Source organism: Rattus norvegicus, chromosome 5, assembly GCF_036323735.1.
Source record: "Rattus norvegicus strain BN/NHsdMcwi chromosome 5, GRCr8, whole genome shotgun sequence".
Lineage (NCBI taxonomy): Eukaryota > Metazoa > Chordata > Mammalia > Rodentia > Muridae > Rattus > Rattus norvegicus.
The window spans coordinates 129,910,930-129,935,013 of NC_086023.1; the positions used below are offsets into that span (position 1 = coordinate 129,910,930).

Genomic DNA, 24,084 nt, shown 5'->3' on the forward strand with positions numbered 1-24,084 from the left:
TATCCTTTGAAGTGATTTAAGATTACCAGTTTACAAGCCATTCTTAGTTTCAATTTCAGTACTTCCTGCACTATGTCCTAGTCCTACAATTACAACTGCCTGATGGTAAGTGAATTGTATACTAAGAATAGTTATGGTAGGAAAATTTATCTGTTCTCCATATTAATGTAACTATTATTACTCAGGGAATGTGCATTTCACTTATCTAGTTGTCAGTAGGCAGTGTATATGAGAATATAGACTAGGAGAATGTTAGAACAAAAAGTTAGAACAAAAGCAATACTATTGAAACACCAGCACAAAGTCATCTCACTGTAAATTTATGTTTGTACCAAATCCTGCTTCTGTCATGTAACTTACTACTAAGTTGTTCTGTGCATTCTTTCTCTTAAGTCCTCTCTGCTTTGAATGCTTTAGATACACAGAATTGAAAACATCTTCACCTTTTCAAAATATGTGAAATACACACATTGGTACCTGTGTGATCTGTGCCTAAATCTTAACCCCAATGGCTCCTATCTTATATTTTAGAATGTATGAGAGAGAGAGAGGGGGGGGGGGAGAAGATAGATAGATAGATAGATAGATAGATAGATAGATAGATAGATAGATATAGAATATATAGTGTCAGAAATATGATGTTAGTTACTTGGCCCAGTATTTCTGTAGATTTCAAAACTTGAGTAACTGTGACAAATTCGAAAAGACATTTCTAAAATGAAATATTTCAAAATACACATATCCTATCATGTTCTCTATTTTCTCTCTTGTTTGAAGTAGAAAAGGTGTGAGGTTTATTTTTGTTGTTAAATTTTTAATTTTTAATGTTTTTATTTTTGAAATTATATTTACATCAATTTCTCATTCCCTTTTCTCTTTCTACCCCCTCATACACACCTTCTTTGCTCTGCCTCTCATTCATTACCTCTTTTTCTTTAATTACTGTTACACAGACACAAACATACACATATTCCTAAGTACATAAAAACAAGTTGCTCAGTCTGTATAATGTTACCTATATGTATATGTTCTTAGGTCTGACCCTTGATATTGGTAACCAATATCAATAAAGGGGCATTTTTCACTGAGAAGACCATTTTGCCCGCTCTCAGCCTTCCCCAGTTGCTTAAAGTTATTTGTCTATGGTTGAGACCTCACAGGTTTTCCGGCTTCCATGTTAATGTGTCCACTGATAACATCACAACTGGTCAAAACGCAGAGAACAAGAAATTGTGTGGTTCCCATGTTCAAGCCTCTTGGTTGGTTGGTTGGTTGGTTGGTTGGAGACAAGGTCTTACTAAAAGCCCTTGTAACCCCTACATAACTTGTTATAAAGATCACCAGGATGGCTTAGAATTCATAGACATCTGCCTGCCTCTACCTCCCAACTACTGAGAATAAATGCATCATCACACCTAGCTTCATTTTTAATCAACTTTTTATCATTTCTGAAGGATTTTTACTGATCATAGGTTCTAGATCATTGAAATCAGTAGCATGCACCCCCTCTTCCACAATCAGTGGTATTAAGTCAACCAGAAGAGTCATAAAAGAAACATTAGTTTACTCAATGAAAATACGTGGAAACTGGTTCCTCTGACATTTTGTCCAGTGTTTGCTTGTCAGTCTGCATTGACTATGACTACCAATTTTAATGACTTAATTTACCAAATAGTATCATAAACCACGGAAAAGTTGTAATGCTCTGGAATAAGTTTAGGTAACTCATTTATGGAAGATTTCTTTTTTTTTCTTCTCAGACATATGCCTATATTTCAGAAATTTTTACTATTGGAATACCAGGGGAAAAGTGATAGTTCTTTTTTTGTCTACCCTTTTTAAAGCTGACTATCGTTTTTATCTGCTATTGGCTATAGCCACAACTTAGAGAATCCTAAGTAGATTTTGTTTTCCTTGGCAGATTCTCAGCACTATACTAGTTTTTTGGGTTTTATTTTTAAGATAGGGTTTCACTGTATAGTCCTATCTGTTCTAGAACTCACTATATATGCTGGCTCGTCTTAATTTGCACTCATATAAGTTTACCTACTTTTGCCTTCCGAGTACTGAGATCTAATACACCACCACACCTGGTCTAAAGTCTTAAATATTCTTTCTGCACAACAAGATTTATTTGATCTGGGTGAGATATGTATTCATATTCTTAATTCACTAAGCATGTTACACTGTACTCTATTCCCCTCCCAGTTACTTAAGAGAAGCCATCAGAAAAAACAAATAATCCTGTTTTTATTCCCTCATTTTTCTACGTTTAAACATTCCCTATTCAGAAAGGTCATATAAACCTTTATTATGAAGTCTCCATATTGTAAAATGAGGCTTAAACTAATACCTCAGAGTTGTTTTTTGAGTTAAATAAAATGATAGATTTATAATTCTGGCTTAATAATAACAGCACAAAATTGCATGGTGCTGGCATATAAACAGACGTATAAATTTTGAAAATACAGTACACTAATACAGATCCACCTATCTTGGCTTATAAGATGGCACAGTGGGTAAAGGCACTTGATATGCATACCTGGGGTGCTGAGTTCAATTCTCAGAATTTACATACAAGTAAGAGGAGAGAATCAGCAATAAACTTAGGTTCTGACTTCCACATGTGTGTGTAGTATGTATACCTTCTATCACCATGCAAGCACATACAATGCAATAATAATAATTAATAATTTTAATTAATCTAAACAGTGACAGCCACCTGATTTTTTGACAGAGATAGCAAAAATGCTAGAGAAATACTCCTTCAACAAATGATGTGAGAAAATTGAATATCCATACATAGAAGAATAAAACCAGATCCCTATCCCTGATCCTGCACAAAAATTCACTCCTAATGTTGCAATTACCTTAATGCGAGAATGAAACTCAAAGGTACAAAGAATACAGACATGGACAGGGACTCTCAGTTATCCTCAAGTAGCTCAGGAAATAAGGTTACTAGTGAACACGTACAGAGAGCATTGTGAAATATAAAACCTTACGTGGAGAGAACTTTCTCCTCTAGTTGAGAATCATTAAGAACAACAACAGAAAGCTATTTTCTACTGTTGTTTTCCAAAAGACAGATTTCAAATGAAATTTTAAAATAACTAATCTTATGTAGAAAATAGAGGGCTTTAGGTTAATTCTTTTTTCAGCAATTCTTTTTTCTTTATGGAGCTTAGGAGGTATGGTCCATAAATACTACTTTTTGATGCCAGAAGTGATCAGACTTTACTAGGTCGACTTTTTTATATCTTAAAATCTATTTCTATGTGTGGAGTCTTAGCATCCCTGTATTTCTCATCTTTAAGAGTGAAATGTCTTTTTAAATATGAAATTGTGTAAACATCAGAATTCAAGAGAATCTCTCCAGCTTTGGAATAACAATGCTGAAATGTTTTATGTAATAAAATCACAACAACTCCAAATTTGGCAATTGAAAAAAGTTATGTGACATGTCGCATGGGAAATAGAGAAACAGATTTCCATTGTCTCCTCACAGGAAGCCATGGCTTACAGCTGGAAGTAATAATCAGGAAGCTTATTTTAAGAAGCATATCTTACTCAAGTTAATAAAAAAAATAAAATAAAATAAAGAAGCATATCTTTTATTAGTGAGGAAGAGAAGCTGTATTGACTCTGAAGCACATAGAAGAAAATGGGGGATGAAGAGTATTGATAATCTACAGACTAATTTTGAAATTAGGTTAGATGTTATTACCTTTACTATTAGATGAGAAAGCACAGACAGACTCAGCTAAAGTTGTTCAAAGAAACAGCTAATGGCAACGTGAGGCTTGTCTGTCTTCAGTGTCTTTGTTCTTCCCACAAAACTGTGCTACATGCAATACAATATGGTAACATTTCAATGTTTGCAGGTTTCCTAAATCGATGGGTAGTATTAAAAAAATGAAATTATATAAAAAGTCTAATTTGTGTAAAAAAAAAAGTCAGAAAGTTGATAATCACAAACTTACCAGCCAACACCTGCTTATTTTGAAGGTCCACATGAAGGTAGACACTCATCGGAACCCTGATGACTGTCACAGTTTAGACTGTTTTTACACTGAGCAGATTTCACAAGTAGAAAACAGAGGAAGAAGGCTGTATTTCCCACACTGTCGTACTGTGGATAAAGGCCACTGAAGCATGAGTTGGCCTAGCCATGCAATAAATATATGTTAGAATTAGGTAGTGTATGCAGAGGTAGATAAAAGTAGATTCATTTCCTGGTAAGGATCCAAGAAATAAATAACCTGGTACTGTAAATTTTAATCTCTCATTCTCTGTATTTTCCCCTAGAATGTAATCTGAACTGTTTAAATCCAAGCCCCAGTTACAGACCATGCTATTTGTAGACTTTGAATAGCGGAAGCCAAAATATTTTCAGTGTCCTCAGAACAAAAATCATTTTCTTGTGACATATCCAGTAGTCCCTTCTGTTTATTGTCTAGCAAATAGCAAAACCAAAAGGAAATCTTATATAGAATTTAATATTCATCACTCTCTTCTATAACCCTTGAAAAAGAAGTCTTCTTTACATTGCTAGAGAGGAATTGGAATTAATTATTCTGTGATCTACATTTAAGAAAATTAAAGTTTACCCTTCAATAGAGGATTTTCATGATTTAAAGTTATGTTTATGATATATATGTGTATATATATATATATATATATACACATATATATATAATTCCTACCTCCCCACACTCCCATGACAGGGCTTCTCTGTTTATCAGCCTGGTTGTCCCGGAACTCACTTTGTAGAATGAGCTGGCCTAGAACTCACAGAGATCCTCATCTGCCTCTGCCTCCTGAGTGCTGGGATTAAAGCTATGTGCCACTATTCCCCGTTTAGAAAAGCAGTACTTAATGCAAATGTCTATGGGAAGGTTACTTTTATATTTGGGAATATTTACATAGACAACCAATTGAGTTAAGAATCCAAAATAGTAAAATAGCTAGAATTTTTTGAACTGCCAACATGACAGGTTTTGGGATTTTAGATTAGGGATGCTCCAGCTAAACTGGTAAGAAAGAGTGAGTTAAGATTATTGTTCCTCTCTAAAATAATTATAAATTATACTTATAAATTATTAACTACCCTCCCCGTTACTAAATTGTCAGGTCTCAAAGCCTTTTTACCAAGAGTGATTTACTCATAACAAGAATAAGAGATTATGGTTTGATTCTTGATTCACAGTTTGATTTGCTTGCATATGTAACGTTATATTTGTTCCTCAGTACCACCAAACAATAGCAAAATATTCTGTAGGTTGTGTTTGCGTGTATATTGTTTATAAATTCTGGGTAGCAATTTATTGACACAAATTAATAGAAAATTTATGCTTCAAACAAATAAATGCTTTTCCAGTTCATTCCTCCCCAAATTACATCCTGGGGCTAGGTGCCTAATTCTCTGTATTTTAACCAGTTGTGGATTTCTGTAATCATCTCTATCTTTTATTAAAAGGAAGGTTCTTTGATGAAAGGTAAGAGCTACATTTACCTGTAGGTATAAAGAAAAGTCCTTAGAATACAGTTAAAGATTACATTCGTGAAAGTACTGGGCTCTCCTCACAGGTGGTTACCTATTAACCACCGGTAGTTGGTTAGGTTTACAGTGTTTGGCATGAAACCCCTCCTGTGAAGTAACTTTACATCCCAGTTGTTGGTTTCCTCCGAGATAATAATGTGATGTGATTGCAGTTATTAAGGCTATCTTGCCAGAACTGTCATTGTTCATAGGTTTTACAACTATTAACTATTCTCCCTTGGCTGCTTGCCTAGCACCTTTGTATAGTATGAGAATTGGTCCTCAAGCAGTAAGATTCCAGCTCAGTTACAGCTCCACATCCTCTGTCTGAAATATGTCGTGTCTTCAGGAGTAAGACTTAAATTTCAGGTTCTTGGAGGCGACCACAAGGAATGGGAGTAGACTCTGTAGCCTGGAGTCTGTTGGAATTCCCTGACTTAACACCTTCAAGGAATGTTTCCTGTGCCTGAACTCGGGCTTTTTTAGAGTCTGTGTTTCTTGGGGAGCATGTGCACACTGTGTGGTATAACTCCATGTATGCTATTTGTGTTTTAAAGTAAGCATATAAAATAATGTTTTCCTATGGCTTTTCCTAACATCCTTAGTGATACTTTCTTCTTCCCTCTCCCTTTCTATTACTTCCTTTCTCCTTTCACAGGTAGAGGTAACATACAGTCACACACTCACACACACACCCATTTGCCTGCTGTTGACTTCCCTCCCCTCCCTAGTCCTTCACTCTCTTTTTTACTTTCCAGGTTTCTGTGATAACTTCAGATAATTTGCTCAAGTCTAAAAATTTAGAGCTAAAATCAACATCCTTAACAATCAGGAAATATGAATTAAGACTATTCTGAGATTTGATTTTGCCTCAGATTGGCTAAAATCAAGAAAATAGCTGGCAACAAATGCTGATGAGGATTCTAGAAAAGAGGAATCCTGATGTACAGTTGATGGCTTTGCAAACCAGTATGGCCACTGTGGAAATCAATGTGGAAAATTCCAAGGTATGCAGGGATGGTTTAATATATGGAAAACCATCAATCAACATAATCCTATAAACAAACTGAAAGATAAAAACCACATGATCATTTCATTAGATGCTGAGAAAGCATTTGACAAAATTCAACATCCCTTCATGATAAAAGTCCTGGAAAGAACAGGAATTCAAGGCCCATACCTAAACATAGTAAAAGCCATATACAGCAAACCAGTTGCTAACATTAAACTAAATGGAGAGAAACTTGAAGCAATCCCACTAAAATCAGGGACTAGACAAGGCTGCCCACTCTCTCCCTACTTATTCAATATAGTTCTTGAAGTTCTAGCCAGAGCAATCAGACAACAAAAGGATGTCAAGGGGATACAGATCGGAAAAGAAGAAGTCAAAATATCACTATTTGCAGATGATATGATAGTATATTTAAGTGATCCCAAAAGTTCCACCAGAGAACTACTAAAGCTGATAAACACCTTCAGCAAAGTGGCTGGGTATAAAATTAACTCAAATAAATCAGTAGCCTTCCTCTACACAAAAGAGAAACAAGCTGAGAAAGAAATTAGGGAAACGACACCCTTCATAATAGTCCCAAATAATATAAAATAAATACTTCAGTGTGACTTTAACCAAGCAAGTGAAAGATCTGTATGATAAGAACTTCAAGCCTCTGAAGAACGAAATTGAAGATCTCAGAAGATGGAAAGATCTCCCATGCTCATGGATTGGCAGGAATAATATAGTAAATGGCCATTTTACCAAAAGCGATCTACAAATTCAGTGCAGTCCCTATCAAAATTCCAATCCAGTTCTTCATAGAGTTAGACAGAACAAAATTCTCAAAAGTTAAAAAATGAATCTACTGTAAAATCTAGTTCTACCATTCTGTGGCATATATTGACAAGACTCAGTGTCATACTTCATAGATATTGGTAAGCCCTGTCAGTTAATGCTGTCAATTCCATAATAGCTAGGAAATGGAAACAACGTAGATGTCTTTCAGATGATGAATAATGAAAATGTCACACGCACAGTAGAACTCTATGTAGCTATAAGGAAAAATGAAATAAAACTTTCAGGTAACTTAACGAAACTGAAAACTCTCCCGAGTGGAGTCATCTAGATTCTTGTTACCTTAAATATATTAGGCTCTCCCATGTTAATGTTTTTGTATTCGTTGTTCTCTTTTCCAGCTATTGACTCCACCGTCACCTCTTTGGAACTTTTGATCAAATGTCAACTTTGCAGTGAGGTCTTCTGTAAACATTTCATTTTGTATTATAACCTCCCAGTCTGTGTTTTGTTTTCTGTCTATGACCTGTAGCTCATACATAGACTTGTGAGATACTGCTTACGTGTGCTACAGCAGATCCGAGCTCAACATACTAAGGAAGCTCATAAGAACTAACATTACTTAAGGAAGCAAGGTACAGTTCAGAGAAGCTGCATTACCCAAAATATCTTTGGGATGACTCCCTCTAACTGCCTTCAGAGACACCAAAAGCCTTAAAAGAAAACGTAAAGGGTTTCTTGAAAAATGTTCCAAATGTGAACAGTGCCTGGGAAAAGACATCTAGTAAAGGGGCTGCTTCCGGTACCTCCCCAGTTCTATCTGGTCAGAATCTCCAGGGAAGCTTGCCATTTAGGGAAACTACCTGGGACACTGGAAGTTTAGCATTACTGAGTATATAGTCTGCAGCTTTGCTCTGTCCTTGTTTACCTAACTCAGTATAGATCAAAGACTTAAGGTTACAAAACTCAAAGCTACCTCAAAGGGCAGAAGGGGTTATCCCAGCAGTGCTGACAAACATTTCCAACAGGAACTTCTGAAAAGAACTGAATGATGAGATGGAAAGAATTGTAAAAATGAAGTTGTAGTCAAAATGATAACTCTATGGCTGACCTGTTTTTGGTGTGCATGATAGAACATACTTCAAGTCAAAGGGACTTCACTCTATTTTCCTATTAAATGGAAACAGCAGGAAAGCATTATGTTAGTGAGATTGAGTGTGGCCCTTAAGTTCCTTGTCTTCTATCTCTATCTTGAACACTGATCAAACCTTGAACATGTATGTATATATGTAAAGTAAGAGGCTTATTCTTGATAGAAAGCTACCTTGGACTTTCTTTTACAGAGAACTTTCTTAAACCAAAATCAAAAGAATTTAGTGATCAGCTACGGCTAAAGCATGGTGTACAGAGGCTTGACTCAGAGTGTTGGGTAGTAATTACTGCAGGCTATTGGGTTGCACATGTGTCATCTACCGAGTAATCTCTTTTATTAAATATGTGGTTCATGGTGCTGCTGTCTGTGCATATTTGTCTGCATTTGTACATGTATCTCCACATGGAAGCCCATGGTTAGTGTCAGATATCCCTCAGGATCTACCCTATCTTATAACGCATGGTCCTTCCCAAAGATGTGGGCTTGCTGTTTAGACTGCTAGTTGGCCTGAGAGCCCCAGACATCTGCTCTCTCTGCGTCCTTTGACTAGAATTTCAAGTACTGCCAATACCTGGATTTTTATATAGGTCTCACTGAACTCAGATCTCATAGTGTACGGGAAGAACTTCACTGAGTGAGCTATCTGCCCAGCTCTGTTCTTTGACAATAAAACCAGTAATTGCTTTTGTTTATTAGTGTTTTGTTGTGCAAAAATATTTTTAGTGTTGATGTAAACATACCATTTTAATCATAAAATTAATGATGAAAATGTTACATAGCAGATAGCTCAGTTGGGAAGGCAGTTGACACCACACCTACCAACTCGAGTTCCATCCCTGGGAACCATGAGGTAGAAAAGAGCTGACTCCAGCAAGTTTCCCTCTTACTCCCACATGCATACTCTGCCTCACTCTCTCCCACGTACTTACACAGGCAGGCAGACACATACATACAAACAAACAGGCGTTTTCAATGCTAAGTGTCATTAAGTATTTAAGAGTTAACAGTATAAGTACTAGTTTTGATGGCCTACCAACTAACAACAGGTTTGAATGTCTTCTATATCCTACTTCATTTCTTCCTTGTAAAAGGGTAGGTGTATTAAAGAGATGTTCTTTCCACTTTATGTTGGAGTTACCTTTAAACTCATGGCAATCAGATTGAAGAGTTTAGCAATAGTATCGCGACCTCCTATTTTTAATCAAAACAGTACCTGTCATACTAAGTAAGCAGTAGGTTTACAGAATTTAACCTCCTTGAGCCAAGTGTGGTGGCACACACCTGTAATTCCAGCACTTGCAAAGTAGAAGAAGGATCAAGATGTCAGCCTGGGCTGCATGAGAACCTCTCTCAAAATATTAGAAGAGAGGAATTTTTCACCATTTGGCCATCTTCTTTTCCTTTTTAACTTCATTTGGAGGTGCATATACACATTTGTGTGCAGCTGTGTATGCCCATGTGCATAAAGAACGGAGGATCTTGTCATCCTGCTCTACCCATCTTTGCCTTCTTCAGTTGTGGCAGGATTTCTCACTAAATCGAGATCTAGGCTGGAAGATGGTCTGTGCCAGCAATCTGCCTTTCACCCGCTTACTACTGAGGCTACCGGATTCTTGTCTATCGTGGATGCTGGTACTCTGTACTCAGGTGCTCATGCTTCTACACAGTGCCACATTTTCTTTCCCACTGAGCCACCCCCTAATAATGTTTTATTTCCTTCTTCAAATAAAGTCATTGGTCACTGGTTTATTTAAGTCCTCTATAGTTAAGAAAGAAAATAAGAGATTCCCTAATGTCATAAAATGGTTATTTCCCACTTTGGGGTCAAAATTGCTGGAATCTAGTGGTAGTAGCAACCATTTATTCCTTCATGAAATCTGACTGAAAAATATCGAGTGACTTGCAGTTGACTTGACAGTTTTGCCCAACCCTATCAGGTATCCTGAAATGCTTAACTGTTCAAAGGGAACAAAATACCACAAATAAGAAAAACATAATTTTTCTCTTAATCAGGTTAGTTTTACCATGTCTGTTTTTCTGGTCTTGAATTAAAATTTTGGCTATTGCAATCTTCTCTTCCTTCCTTTTTCATTTCCTTCTCCTTCCCATTTCCCTCCGTTTTGTTTTCCTTTCTCTTCTTTGGTCTTCTTTCTATACTCTCCATTGTGTGCTCCTTTCCTTCCTGTCCTCCTTTCCTTTTAAGGGGCCAGAGGGCATCCTGTTTAGCTAGTGAGGCCAATGCTATGATGGGCATCTACTATGTGATATCCGCTCAATCCATTGGTGTGAAAGCAACAAGGACTTATTTTTCTCCCTTTTGTAGGAAATAGCATTCCAACTGTTTTTTGACATCTTTAATTTTAGAGGTTGCCAATGATCAGCTCAGGGTCAAGACTGACTTCAAATATTTTTGTAAGACATATAAAGAAAACTGAGACCCTAACTTGCTAGTCCCCTGATCTACACCTTTCTGTTGATGACTTAAAGCTTTATGAGTGTGAAATTTGGTATGGAAGCTTAGTCTGCTTGAGAACCTTTTATCCCATAATAGTTGTGGAATGCGAAGATTTGAATTTTCATGGGGGCACTGATATTTCATGGCTGACAATGGATTTCTTAAGGCCTTGTCATTTCAAATTGCCATGAGGTCTGGTTATTGCTGCACTAAATGTGTATATGAACCTCCCCCAATGGACGTACTGCAGTGGTGCTAACTTGTCTTGACACTCTAGCTGACAGGTCTAGCTGCCCTTAACAAGACCTACTTTCTGTAGTCACAGCACGGGTTTTACAAAAGACTCAGCCTAAATTTCTGAAGTGAATTTCTATTGACAGAAAATGTATTGGCTTTAAAAATTAAGAGGTTTGATTCTGTTTTGAATTGGTTATCAAGTGAATCTGAGCACATGACATTTTAATACCATTTGTCTTTTCAAATAGATTTACCTTCTAATGCATGTGACGACAGGACTTTGCTCATCAGCTAGAACATACATTTCAGAGGAGTTGTTACCTAAAATATTATCATAAGGCATAAGAAAACACACGATTTAAGTTGCCTTTCATGAACATAATTAAGAATTAATAAGCTAGTACCAGTGGCTAGTCTCCAGAATTTCCACTGTTTTGCCTTTTGTGACCTGTGTTATTAAAAGTCCATTATTTTTACAGACTTTATTAAATTGGATCTTATTAAAGCATTCTATATTTGCATTTGGTCTTTCATAATTCATTATTATTATGACATTTACTTTTTACCATCAGATCTGAAAACATATCATAAGCTACCCTTTTCTCTTGAAAGAAATGCTAATTTCAAACAGTCCTCTAATAGAAGAGAAAAGCTTTATCAGTTTTTTCATTTATTCCAGATCGTGTTAAGAATACTAATGCTAGACTTCAGTATGCTAATATCTCTGAGCTTTTTTGGCCAAAAGCTTAGAATTGCTTTTATTCCATACTAAATACAAAACTAGAAGACCTACTACTTCTAGAGGGGACACAATGCTTCTATGTAGCTCTTGATTCTAAGGACTTAGGGAAATGTTGCTAAATCTATTTTTACAATGATGCTAGTCAGCTTTATTTGTGTACTGCACTCTATTATTTATCCTAGTTAAGGAATTCTCTCCTGGAAGTTCTTTTGTTTTCTCATAGTTTAAAAAGTAGTACATACATCTTGCAGTATTTGAGACTTAAGAAACCTGTGCTGTCAGCCCTCGGCAGCATTAGGGTATGCTTCCTTCTATACGATAACTACTAAAGATTTAGTCAAAACTCAGTCTAGTAATAGTTTCCATACTAATGCAAGTTAGGCTATCTAATCTTTACATAATTAATAATGTCATCTCAGATCTACTCATAAATTTGTTTGAAACTCATTTTGGATTTTGCTTTATTTTAGATTTCTGACAATGTGCAATAGACACTTTGGCAGCGTTATTGCACAAACCATTCGGACTCAAAAGACAGATCAGTTTCCACTTTTCCTGATTATCATGGGAAAGCGATCATCTAATGAAGTGCTAAATGTGATACAAGGTAAAGTATATGTCACGATAGAAATAAAATGTTATTGATAACCTTACCATTTTCCCATCATTGCTGGCCAAATTTCTTGCTATTGGTAAATGTTTTTGTATTTTAAAATATAAAACATCCTAGAGAACATCTTTTAAAGCATATGTACTATGAAAAATGTATGTGCAGTTAAACATCTAGCAGTAATAACCCAACAAAATCACATAGTTCCTCAGACATAGGACAGGAAAGTTATGTTCAGAAATGGTTAATTCTTAAAACTAGCAGTTAGGTTATAATCATTTGTCAGATGTGATGTTTATTTCTGTTGATTTATAGCTGTAATATTGATTGGTTGAAAGAATTGGTTATCTTTAATTATCTAGAAAATCCAGTGACTATACATTGCAAATTGAATTTTTCACGTGTCAGTTGTTCCTCCTTATTTGTGTGACTTCTGCCTGAGATACACCCCTGAGGCAAAAAGCTGGGGGATTCCTGTGGATTTAACCATAATTTACATTTTCCTGGAAATTTAACCATACTTTACATTCCTTCTTTAAAAACAAAAAAGTAAGAATGAATGAACGAGTGGGGTTTTGGTTGTTACTAATGCACCCAAAAGCTAGAGTAAAGCATTGCTGTGTTCATGGGAAAGCTTAAATAAAAATAGTTCGCACTCTGTGCCGCCAGGAAAAGGAGTTTTCAAGTGCTCCAAGCTGAAGCTTGGGTCTGGGGTACTTCATTTCGGCTCCATTTGAGTGTAATGGGTGAGGGGATTTGTGCATTCCAGTGCCTTTAGAGCCTACACAGAACAAAAGCTCAGGTATTTCGCCATTTTCTCTGTAACTTTCCAGAGCATGGTTTCCTAGGCGGCCAACTAAGGGATCAGATTCCCATGGGGGTAAAGAAAAAGTGAAGACAGTTTTTTCTTGTTTTCCTCATCCTAGGCAACATTGTGATAGCTTGTGTCTTGCAAAGTGTAGGCCCTGGATTCCAGAAACTCTGTTTTAGGAAATCTGCAAGATCACAAATACTTTAGGTTTTGTTTCACTTTGCATTCATTATTTGGGAGTTTAGTTTGTTTTTTCTTTTTGTTTTTTGTGTTTTTTTTTGTTTGTTTTGATTTTTTGTTTTTTCACTTTTCACTGTGTTAACATTTGCAGGAGTGGCTCCACGCAATGGTTCCTTAATTGTCATCTTATGGGGAAGTCAAGCCTCTTGACACAGATCCTCATGGATTAGTAATATCCATCACTGCCACTCACTTACAGTTGTAAAAGGAAAAGGCTGTTTAAGAGGATCCTTAAAGAAGAAAAAGATTGGGTTGGGGATTTGGCTCAGTGGTAGAGCGCTTGCCTAGGAAGCGCAAGGCCCTGGGTTCGGTCCCCAGCCCCGGAAAAAAAAAAAAAAGAAGAAGAAAAAGATTTTTGGGGCTTTTTGTTTGTTTGTTTGTTATTTCGTTTTTGTTTTTAAATTTTAGCCCTTTTGTTAGGTAATGCAAACCAATATATTTTAATTGTCTCAAAGAGAGAAGCAGGTGTGTGGTTCCATGAGCTACACTAGTTGCTTCTCCTTGCCTTTCTTGAAGTTATTTTTACAGTGTGACAGACAAATTACACTTCTGTATACTGGGCATTTGAGAAACATTTTCTACAAAACAAAAGTAATTCTGTCACTTTCAAGTAAAAGAACCAGTATTATTTGTTGTCAATGATAAAATATGGATTTTTAATAAAAAATATATATCCTGCACTGGAAGACTAACAAGCATAAATAATTTTTGATGACATTTAACTGTTATGTTTTATAAAAAGAGACCAGAGATATGTTTGATGAAGGCACAGTATGGTGTGGGGAAAGGGGGTGCTAATATAGAATTAATATAGAAATAGATATGAAGCTATAATTGTTTTTTGTTGAGCCAGACAGTACAGAAAGAAATATGTGAGAATGTTACAACCGGGCCAATCTTGTCACCTTTTTCTTCTGGAATAAGTACTGTTAACAAAAATATAACGTATTAGATGATGGTGGCACTCTTACTTTTAAATGAATTGATACACATGTTATAAATATTTTCATTTTTAAAAAATGTTGTATTACATTTATTTGTCATGTATGTGTTCTCATCTTTACTATGTAGGTAGGTTCTGTGGGCCAAACTCGAGTTATGGGGTTTGGTGCCTGCACCTTTTCCTACTGAGACATTTTGCTTGCCCTTTTATTACAGAGTTTCTAATAAAGTGTCAGTGTCATGATGGTTGGATGAGAAATTCCCTTTATAGGTTCGGGCATTTGAATTTGGTGTACAGTTGGTGATACTGCTTGAGGAGGTTGTGAAACCTTAGCTGTGGCCTTGCTGGAGGCAGTATGTCCCTGGGGGCAGGCTTTGAGGATGTGTAGCCTCTCTCCACTCTAATTTGCTCTTTGCTTCTTGTATCAGATGTGAGCAGCCAGCTACCTTCTCTGCCACTGTGCTGTGCCATGCTTTCCTGCCCCTGGGCTCTGTCTGTCTGGAGCTATAGCCAAAATCAACTCAAAGTTGCTTCCGTCATGGTATTTTATCACAGCAACAGAATAGCTATAAACTACATAAACTATGATTATTTTGAGAATCTTAATGGTTTTTAAGACTACCAAAAGGTCCTGAGACCAAGTTTGGAAACTGACACTGAATTTTGTCAATTTTCCGTAAACTATATTAGCTGGTTCCTTTTTTTGTCTCTCACCATTGCGGACTCAAGTATGAAGTACCTACAAGCTCTTTTTTGTTGAGTCGGACAGTAGAGAACTCTGTACTCAATGGGTCCTCCCTGTTAGCTTTCATATAACTATGTATTTTCACATTTATAATTTGAACACTTTGTCCTATAGTTCCAGAGGGGAAGTCCATAATGATGAAGAAGGCAAGGCAGTAGGCATTTAGAATAGCAAGCTGGCTAATCACGTTTTTGCAACCCATGAAACAAACTGGAGGTTGATGCAAGGTTATAAACTCTCAAAGCATGCCCTCTGTTACATGCTTCCTTCATCAAGGCTCTATCTCCTAAAAATTCTATTCCCTCCCTATGCAGCATCACCACCTGGGGACCGAGTATTCAAACTCATGAGCCTGTGCAGACAGTTCTCATTCCAACTACCACGAGTACAGCCATAAAGTATTCTTCCCATACTCAAACTTGGAGTCGCTGCTATTTACAAAGGAGATATAGAAATCCAGAGGCTTAGCCAAGAACAGTATCTAGAGAGTGTTTAGAACCTTCTTTTTGCCATCTGTCATATCTCTATTAGTAATAACTACCAATGACTGTATTCTGTACCAGGCACATGGCGACATTATCCCTGGTACTTCAAAGAACATTACAGAGGAACATCACCTTCCTTTTGAGAACAAGAAAATTGATTCTTAGCTACATTCTTAGCTACTCATTCTTGTATTATTCATTTTTTTAAAAAGATTTACTTTAATTTTATGTGTGTAAGTGTTTTGCCCGCATATATGTTTGTGTATTGCATGTATCCCTGGTGTCTTCAGAGCCTGGAAAAAGGTGGCAGAGTCCACTGAACCTGGAGTTCCAAATGGTTGTAGGCTGCTTTGTGGGTTCTGAGAATCAAATATAGGTTATCTGGGAGAACAGCAAGTGCTCCGTCTTAGTTAGGGTTTCATTGCTGTGAAGAGACATCGTGACCACTGCAACTCTTATAAAGGAAAACATTTAATTGGAGTGGCTTACAATTTCAGGGGTTTTTAGTCCATTACCATCATGGTGGGAGCATGGCAGTGTGCAGGCAGACATGGTGCTGGAGGAGCTGAGAGTTCTACATCTTGATCCGCAGGTAGCAGAAGGAGACTCTGTGCCACACTGGTGTACCTTGAGCATAGGAGACCTCAAATCCCTGTCCTTACGGTGACACACTTCTTCTATAACAAGGCCACACCTACTCTAACAAGGCCACACCTCCTAATAGTGTTATTCCCTATAGGCTAAGTACTGAAATACATGTTTCTATGGGGGCCATAGTTACACAAATTACCACATGCTTTTAACCGCTAAGCCATTGTTCTAGATCCTCATTCATTTTTTTTTTATTAAACGCATACTTATGGAACCCTTGTTATGAGACAGACAATTTCTAGAAACTCGATTAAATACCTTGTGAGTAGCACAACTTTTATTTCAACTCCTAGTACTAAGCCAGTTCTGTTTTCTTAGTGCCAAGATAATGTGGCCCATAACTTATTTGAGCGAATAGTGATGCTGTGAACAAACTGGATCATTTGTTTGTTGAGTACCAGAAGTGCTCCCTAACCCCATGATGCCTACGATCATAAGGGAAATTTGGAGAAACGTCATTGAAAAATCATATTAGCCACACCCTACGCTGGAAAACGTCATCAAGGATACTTGCTCTTTATCATCCTGACATCATTTCATTAATGTGGCATGGCACCGTCACAGGCCCTGGAGAATCTATCTTATACTTCCTAAAGATGTGAAAGGAAAGAGAGCTCCCTCACGTAACTTGGTGAATGTCTCTTTTGTAAGCCATCCCAAGCAAAACCATATGCATTTAGGAGATGTTATTTATTCACATTACCTTTTTTTTTTTTAAGAGTAAAATAAGGTTAAGGAAAAATCAAGCATCTTTAAACTCCTCTTCATAAAGATCATAGTCTAATCATTCATTTGACAACGTAAAGGGAAAATATACATTGACAGAAATAGATTTTTCTTGTCAAACATTGAATTCCTGTTTGTTTTGCCAGAGAAATTTCAGCAGTGATTCCAAGTATAGAAAATGGCTGGGATGTGGCTGTTTAGGTGGCTTAGTGGTAAAGTGGTTATCTAGCATGTTCACCTCCAGCTTCACATCATTGGACTTGTGGTGCCCGGGCATCAGAGGAAGGGCTGGCTCCTGAATTAGACTCACTTGGTTTCAAGCCCTGACCCTGTGATTATTGTCTCGATCTTCATTGGGTGGGTTTCTTGAGCCCCTTAAAGGTGGTTTTTCTTCTCATGAAAATCCAAAGTATAATTGCTTCTAAATTGAATTGTACAGATGAGGGCTTGGGGATTTAGCTCAGTGGTAGAGCGCTTGCCTAGCAATCGCAAGGCCCTGGGTTCGGTCCCCAGCTCCGAACCAAAAAAAAAAAAAAAATTGTACAGATGAGATGAGATGAAACATAAAGTAATTTAGCATAATCACAGGCATGTAAACAATTAGTAGATGTCACAGTGTTATTAACACTATTGTTTTTATAAATCGAAAGGACTTTTGAACCTCATGAATTGGACATTCTTCTTTCTGGTACTAAAAATTGTTAATTGAAGTTGTTTCAAATCTGATTTTTCTAACATTTCACCATTTACTCATTGATCATATGAAAAATTTCATTGATAGTATTGATTTAGATACTAGCTTTCCTGTCTGTAATTTTTAATGCTGCTAATTTCTCTACTAAAATTGATCTTTCATTTTTAATAATTTTAACAATTTAAAGTTAAGATTCTGTATAGATCTTGGAATGTCTCATGTCTTTTTAGGTAATACAACAGTGGATGAGTTAATGATGAGACTCATGGCTGCCATGGAGATTTTCTCAGCTCAACAACAGGAAGACATAAAGGATGAGGTAAGATAAGAGGTGGAGTGAAGTCTCCATAGGAGGCTGATGAGGTGATCTGCCAGTGCGATGAGTGACTTTTTTTTTTTTGACAGATAGGTAAGGGTGGTAAAGATACTATTGTAGATTTGCCAAGGACCCTTAATGCCAGCCATGTGACACCAAGTTTTAAAGATTTATGTAAATTTATGGGTAGTTTACATTTTGCTACATTTAGGGTGCTAGACAGTTCATCTTGCAAGAAAACAATTCAGTGATTAGTTTACAGATTTAGTTCAGGAATTTCTGCTTCCTATATAGAGTTTTGTTGCTGCTGTTGTTTTGGTTTTGGTTTTTTAAAGACAGGGTTTCTCTGTGTAGCACTTGCTATCCTGGATCTCAATATGTAGACCAGGCTGGCCTCATACCTGGAAATCCACCTGCCTCTGCCCCACAAATGCTAGGATTAAAGGTGTGCACTACTACCACTCAACAACTTTATATACTTTATCTGTAAAAGTATTTTTTTATTCTCCTCCTGTCTTGTCATTTCAGAGGTTTACTGCCTCTGTCTTTTAACCTAGTCCTAGTCCTGGAAGCTTCTAGCCACCGTATAATCTTATCTAGGCCTGGAATGTTTTCAGCCTCTGTGACTCACTGCTGAATATGTTGCTTCTTTCTAGTTCTTTCTGAACTCTGGTTGGCTGGTTCAACTCAGCTATTCTGGATCAAACTCCTTCTAAGCTGACTGATTCGATCTGTCTGCTCTCTTGGCCCCTAGCAATCTGTTCTGAGCTTCTGACTCCTACTCCTTTCCTTGCTCATTTTATCTTCACCCGTGTCTAACTTGTTCTCTGTCTGTCTGCGACCCGTCTCTGTCCAAAGCCCTAGTAAATGTGCCTCTGTCCCCTCCTTCCCTCCCCCTCCTCCTCTCCCTCTTCCTCCCTCTCCCCCCACCTCCCCTTCCTTCTCCCTCTCACATATACTCTCTGCTCTGCTCCCCTTCCCAAAGTAGCTTCCCTGTATCTTCTCTTCTCCTGAGAGTGCAGCGTATCCTATTCTGTCTAATCTTTCTCTGATACTCAATTAGACCCCACTTTCAAACATGGCGTCTATATCCTTCTACAAACTAACTTTAACTTCCTCCTTTGGATTAAAGGTGTGTGTTAAGGGCTAAGCCACACCACTAGAAACAGTTGGGTTTTTGTGTTTTTTTGTTTTTCGGTAAATAACACAATCTCTAGGTTCACAGTATGACAAAATATCTTGCAACATTTATCATTCCGTTTTGTACAGGTTTATTAGTAGGAAGCACTGAGCTGAGTTGCTGAGGACTGATTTTGACAGAGATATTGCCAACTTTAATATTTAATGTGGAATACATAAAAAAATGGTTTCATTTTCCTTCATTACTATGGTCTCTTCATGGTACCTCTAAGTCAGCAGTACTCGATCTACAGGTTGTAATACATTTGGGAGTCAAACAACCCTTTACAATGGTCACCTAAATTCATTGGAAAACACAGATATTTACATTATAATTCATAATAGTAGCAAAATTACAATTGTGAAGTAACAAAAAGATAATTTTATGGTTGGGGGTCACCACATCATGAGGAACTGTAGTAAAGGGTCACAGCATTAGGAAGGTTGAGAACTGTGGCTCTAGGTAATCCAATCCAACCAAAAGCTGTGTACATCATGGATTTGGAGGATCAAATACAAGACAGTACAACATGGGTTGGGATGATTATGTTTAAATGAGAAAACTGAAGGTCAAAGTGGGTCATCTAGCTGGCAGCTCTTAACAATCCCTTAATCATTAATACTTGGTCAATTAAGAAATTTCTGGACCACAGGAAGCTCAAGAAGGATGACCAAAATGCGAATGCTCCCACTCCTTTTTAAAAGGGGAAAAAATATCCATAGGAGGGGTTATAGAAGCAAAGTTTAGAGCAGCAACTGAAGGAACGGCCATTCAGAGCCTGCCCCACATGTGGCCCATATATGTACAGCCCCAAAACTAGATAAGATTGATAAAGCTAAAAAGTGCATGCTGAAAGGAACCAGATATAGATCTCTCCTGAGAGACATCCAGAGCATGTCCAATACAGAGGTCAATGCTAGCAGCAACCACTGAACTGAGAACAGGACCCCCTTGGAGGGAATTAGAGGAAGGATCTAAAGAGTTGAAGGAGCTTATAACCCCAAAAGAACAGCAGTGCCAACCAACCAAAGCTTCCAGGGACTAAACCACTACTGAAAGACTATACATGGACTGACCCAGGGCTCCAACTGCATAGGTAGCAGAGAATAGTCTTGTTGGGGCACCAGTGGAAGGGGAAGCTCTTGGTCCTGCCAAGGTTGGACCCCCAGTGCAAGGGAATATTGGGGAGCAGTAAGGAGGATATATGGGGGGAATACCTGTATGGGGGAGGGGGAGGGAATGGGGGGCTTATGGACAGGAAACCGGGAAGGGAATAACATCTGAAATGTAAGTAAAGAATTATATCTAATTTTAAAAAAAAGAAGAAATTTCTTCTGGATTATGACAGTTCTTTAATAAAAATATAAAGCAGATATTGCATACGTTAATTTGAAGTTTTATGCTTTAGGTTTATTTAGGGTTTTGTTTTTGGGTTTTTTGTGTTTTTTTGTTTTTGTTTTTGTTTTGTTTTTTGCTTTTGGATATTTGTAAACTTATTCTTTAATTTTTTTAATTTTTAAATTTTTCTGTAGAACAGCAAAAGGAGAACCTAATCCTAAGCAATGATAAAATTGCTAGGTATCCAGCATGTCTTCAGTAGATTACTCCTTCATTATTGCAAATGTGAAGCTGTAGACAATATTAATATAAGACTATACTAGTACATTTTACTTTATTTAGTTGTGTCTTCCATTCGATTAAGAGGATTTTTGTTTGATTTTTTTTTCTTTGAGGTGGGGTGGGGTGGGGAGGAAATTAGTTCTATTTTGTTTGAGTGTTTGCTTGTTTTGAGATGGGGTTTCCTTTTGTAGCCTTGGTTTCCTGGAATTCATAGTGTAGACCAAGCTGAGCTAGAACTCACAGAGGTCTGCCTGCTTCTCTCTAATACTGGGTTTTAAGTTGTACACCATCACACTTGCCAATTATGTTTTTTGTCTGTTTGTTTTTTCAGGAGGGATCATCTTTCACTCATGTTTATAACTCCCATCTTCTTATACCTAGGAAAAATTCAGTACTCGATAAATGTTTGTTAGTTGTTTAAATATGTGAATGTTTGGAAGAATTTTCATGAAATGAGTTAACTTGAAAAGGCAGTATTTGATATGTGATATAAACATAAGGTACTACAGTAACAGATATAGAGTGTTATGACTTCTTTGGCTCTCTCCTGTTTGTTTTCTGAGACAGACTCCAACCCTCCAAGGCATCTCAATGTTTGGATAGAGACAGTGTATCGTGTATCTGAGGCTCTCTCTGAGACAGTGTCCCATATATTTCAGGCAAGCCAAAGATAGCCCAGAACTCGCATTGCTCCTCCCTCTGTCTCCCAATTGCTGGGTTGTAGGTGTGCGTCACTGTGCCTGATTTTATTTATTCAAGATGAAACACGGAACTTAATCCATGCTGCACATGTGCTGTACCAAGTGAGCTACATCTTCAGACATTTCATGTTTACTGAGTTTCTGTACTTCCAAAAAGTTGTTCAGATTGTAATTTTTCCATATAATCAATTGCTATTTACTTTGAAGGAAAGGCAGCCATGTATGTGGTTACTCTGTAAATTGACAGTGACATTTTTTTTTCTTTTTCTTTTTCTTTTTTTTATTAACTTGAGTATTTCTTATATACATTTCGAGTGTTATTCCCTTTCCCGGTTTCCGGGCAAACATCCCCCTCCCCCCTCCCCTTCCTTATGGGTGTTCCCCTCCCAACCCTCCCCCCATTGCCGCCCTCCCCCCATAGACTAGTTCACTGGGGGTTCAGTCTTAGCAGGACCCAGGGCTTCCCCTTCCACTGGTGCTCTTACTAGGATATTCATTGCTACCTATGGGGTCAGAGTCCAGGGTCAGTCCATGTATAGTCTTTAGGTAGTGGCTTAGTCCCTGGAAGCTCTGGTTGCTTGGCATTGTTGTATTTTTGGGGTCTCGAGCCCCTTCAAGCTCTTCCAGTTCTTTCTCTGATTCCTTCAATAGGGGACCTATTCTCAGTTCAGTGGTTTGCTGCTGGCATTCGCCTCTGTATTTGCTGTATTTTGGCTGTGTCTCTCAGGAGCGATCTACATCCGGCTCCTGTCGGTCTGCACTTCTTTGCTTCATCCATCTTGTCTAATTAGGTGGCTGTATATGTATGGGCCACATGTGGGGCAGGCTCTGGATGGGTGTTCCTTCAGTCTCTGTTTTAATCTTTGCCTCTCCCTTCCCTGCCAAGGGTATTCTTTTTCCTCATTTAAAGAAGGAGTGAAGCATTCACATTTTGATCATCCGTCTTGAGTTTCATTTGTTCTAGGGATCTAGGGTAATTCAAGCATTTGGGCTAATAGCCACTTATCAATGAGTGCATACCATGTATGTCTTTCTGTAATTGGGTTAGCTCACTCGGGATGATATTTTCCAGTTCCAACCATTTGCCTACGAATTTCATAAACTCGTTGTTTTTGATAGCTGAGTAATATTCCATTGTGTAGATGTACCACATTTTCTGTATCCATTCCTCTGTTGAAGGGCATCTGGGTTCTTTCCATTTTCTGGCTATTATAAATAAGGCTGCGATGAACATACTGGAGCACGTGTCTCTTTTATATGTTGAGGCATCTTTTGGGTATATGCCCAAGAGAGGTATAGCTGGATCCTCAGGCAGTTCAATGTCCAATTTTCTGAGGAACCTCCAGACTGATTTCCAGAATGGTTTTACCAGTCTGCAATCCCACCAACAATGGAGGAGTGTTCCTCTTTCTCCACATCCTCGCCAGCATCTGCTGTCACCTGAGTTTTTGATCTTAGCAAATCGCACTGGTGTGAGGTGAAATCTCAGGGTTGTTTTGATTTGCATTTCCCTTATGACTAAAGATGTTGAACATTTCTTTAGGTGTTTCTCAGCCATTCGGCATTCCTCAGCTGTGAATTCTTTGTTTAGCTCTGAACCCCATTTTTTAATAGGGTTATTTGTTTCCCTGCGGTCTAACTTCTTGAGTTCTTTGTATATTTTGGATATAAGGCCTCTATCTGTTGTAGGATTGGTAAAGATCTTTTCCCAATCTGTTGGTTGCCGTTTTGTCCTAACCACAGTGTCCTTTGCCTTACAGAAGCTTTGCAGTTTTATGAGATCCCATTTGTCGATTCTTGATCTTAGAGCATAAGCCATTGGTGTTTTGTTCAGGAAATTTTTTCCAGTGCCCTAGTTTTTCTTCTATTAGTTTGAGTGTGTCAGGTTTGATGTGGAGGTCCTTGATCCACTTGGACTTAAGCTTTGTACAGGGTGATAAGCATGGATCGATCTGCATTCTTCTACATGTTGCCCTCCAGTTGAACCAGCACCATTTGCTGAAAATGCTATCTTTTTTCCATTGGATGGTTTTGGCTCCTTTGTCAAAAATCAAGTGACCATAGGTGTGTGGGTTCATTTCTGGGTCTTCAATTCTATTCCATTGGTCTATCTGTCTGTCTCTGTACCAATACCATGCAGTTTTTATCACTATTGCTCTGTAATACTGCTTGAGTTCAGGGATAGTGATTCCCCCTGAAGTCCTTTTATTGTTGAGGATAGCTTTAGCTATCCTGGGTTTTTTGTTATTCCAGATGAATTTGCAAATTGTTCTGTCTAACTCTTTGAAGAATTGGATTGGTATTTTGATGGGGATTGCATTGAATCTGTAGATCGCTTTTGGTAAAATGGCCATTTTTACTATATTAATCCTGCCAATCCATGAGCATGGGAGATCTTTCCATCTTCTGAGGTCTTCTTCAATTTCTTTCTTCACAGTCTTGAA

The 24,084-nt window shown here is 37.6% G+C and overlaps 1 protein-coding gene across 3 annotated transcripts in view; it reads left to right on the plus strand.

Annotated features, from left to right (window-relative positions):
- The window catches only part of Faf1 (Fas associated factor 1), a 363,928-nt gene that overhangs the window by 256,253 nt on the left and 83,591 nt on the right, over positions 1-24,084 (plus strand). For all 3 annotated transcript variants that reach the window (NM_130406.2, XM_063287104.1, XM_039109189.2), the window contains 2 exons: positions 12,389-12,525; positions 18,054-18,142. In NM_130406.2, coding sequence (NP_569090.2) covers positions 12,389-12,525; positions 18,054-18,142 — 226 coding nt within the window. The remainder of the gene's footprint in view (positions 1-12,388; positions 12,526-18,053; positions 18,143-24,084) is intronic.